Source organism: Emiliania huxleyi (genome assembly GCF_000372725.1).
Source record: "Emiliania huxleyi CCMP1516 unplaced genomic scaffold EMIHUscaffold_10792, whole genome shotgun sequence".
In the NCBI taxonomy this organism is placed as follows: Eukaryota; Haptophyta; order Isochrysidales; family Noelaerhabdaceae; genus Emiliania; species Emiliania huxleyi.
In genome coordinates, this window is record NW_005201915.1 from 1 (window position 1) to 1073 (window position 1073).

General features: G+C 66.9%; 1 protein-coding gene across 1 annotated transcript; it reads right to left on the bottom strand.

Moving 5' to 3' along the window:
* EMIHUDRAFT_50541 (hypothetical protein) lies at positions 1-334 on the bottom strand (the record flags this gene model as incomplete). The annotated part of the gene is made up of 1 exon (XM_005792413.2): positions 1-334. A coding segment is annotated over one exon (334 nt), but the record flags the coding sequence as incomplete, so codon positions are not given.
* Positions 335-1073: the final 739 nt, after the last annotated feature.

Consider the following 1073-nt stretch of genomic DNA (forward strand, 5'->3'; position numbering starts at 1 on the left):
AGTTGAGCTGCAGCGACTCGGCAGAGCGGTTCCGCCTGCGGTGGTCGACGGCAACGCCGATGGACCGCGCCTGCTTCTTGTTGATCCCCGCCTCCTTCAGCTCCGCGAAGGTGAAGCCGCGGCCCTGCCGCAGCTTGTAGTTGTACTTGTTGGTCGGCGGGTGCACCGCTGGACGCAGCAAGCCGACGGGCCGCGGCGCGACAGCAGCCGCCTTGGCAGCGCGCTTCAAGCGCCTGCGCTTCTTGCGCGCGGCCTGGTCGAACCACGTCTTGACGTGGTCCTGCCACAGCGTCTTGTGGAAGTGCTGGTTGGGCACCACATTGTTGTGCCGCACCTATGTGTGCCGCAGAGCCAGCGCCTGAGCGCTCTGCGCCGGCCCGCTCTGCGCCGCCGACGGGTGCGGCCCGCGCGCCCTCGGCGAGCATGCCGCGAGATGGTGAGTGGGTGAGTGGGTGTCTGAGGGAAGAGCGCGTGTCCCGGCGTGCGGGCGATGACTGGGTGTGCGCAGCACGGGCGGTGCACCATTTTCTGAGCAGCCCCTGCGCGTGGGCGAGGTAAAAAAACTCCAAACGCCGCAACATAGCTACGAGCAACCCGATCCCAATCGTCTGGTGCGCTCTCCCCGGCCCTCGGCGTGCGGGCGATGACTGGCGGCGCGCGCGGGTCGTGCGCTGGCCCTGCTCACCATGGCACCACGCGTGCGAGCCCCGCAGAGGTGCGGGCGAGAGGGCGGCCCGAGCCCGAAAGGGCCCGCCCTCGGCGTTGCTCTACATGGTAACGGATAAGAAGAGAAACACCCCCGGACTGGGACGCCGGCAGTCGAGTCGGGACACGCTGTGGTTCAGACGTCCCCCCCCTCGACGCAGTCGAGTGACTGACATGAATAGGGAGGAGAAAGTGTCCCCACATATCACCACAGACGCAGCACAGGGGCTCCAATCCTGTCCCAGCCTGGGGGGCCTCGGCTAGATCTCCAGTGGGGAGTGCGAGGGCTGGATCGACTGCAGCGAGAGTGTGGGTTGTGGACCGTCGGGATAGCGTGTGGCGTAGATGTTCTCCTGGAAGTAGAGAGG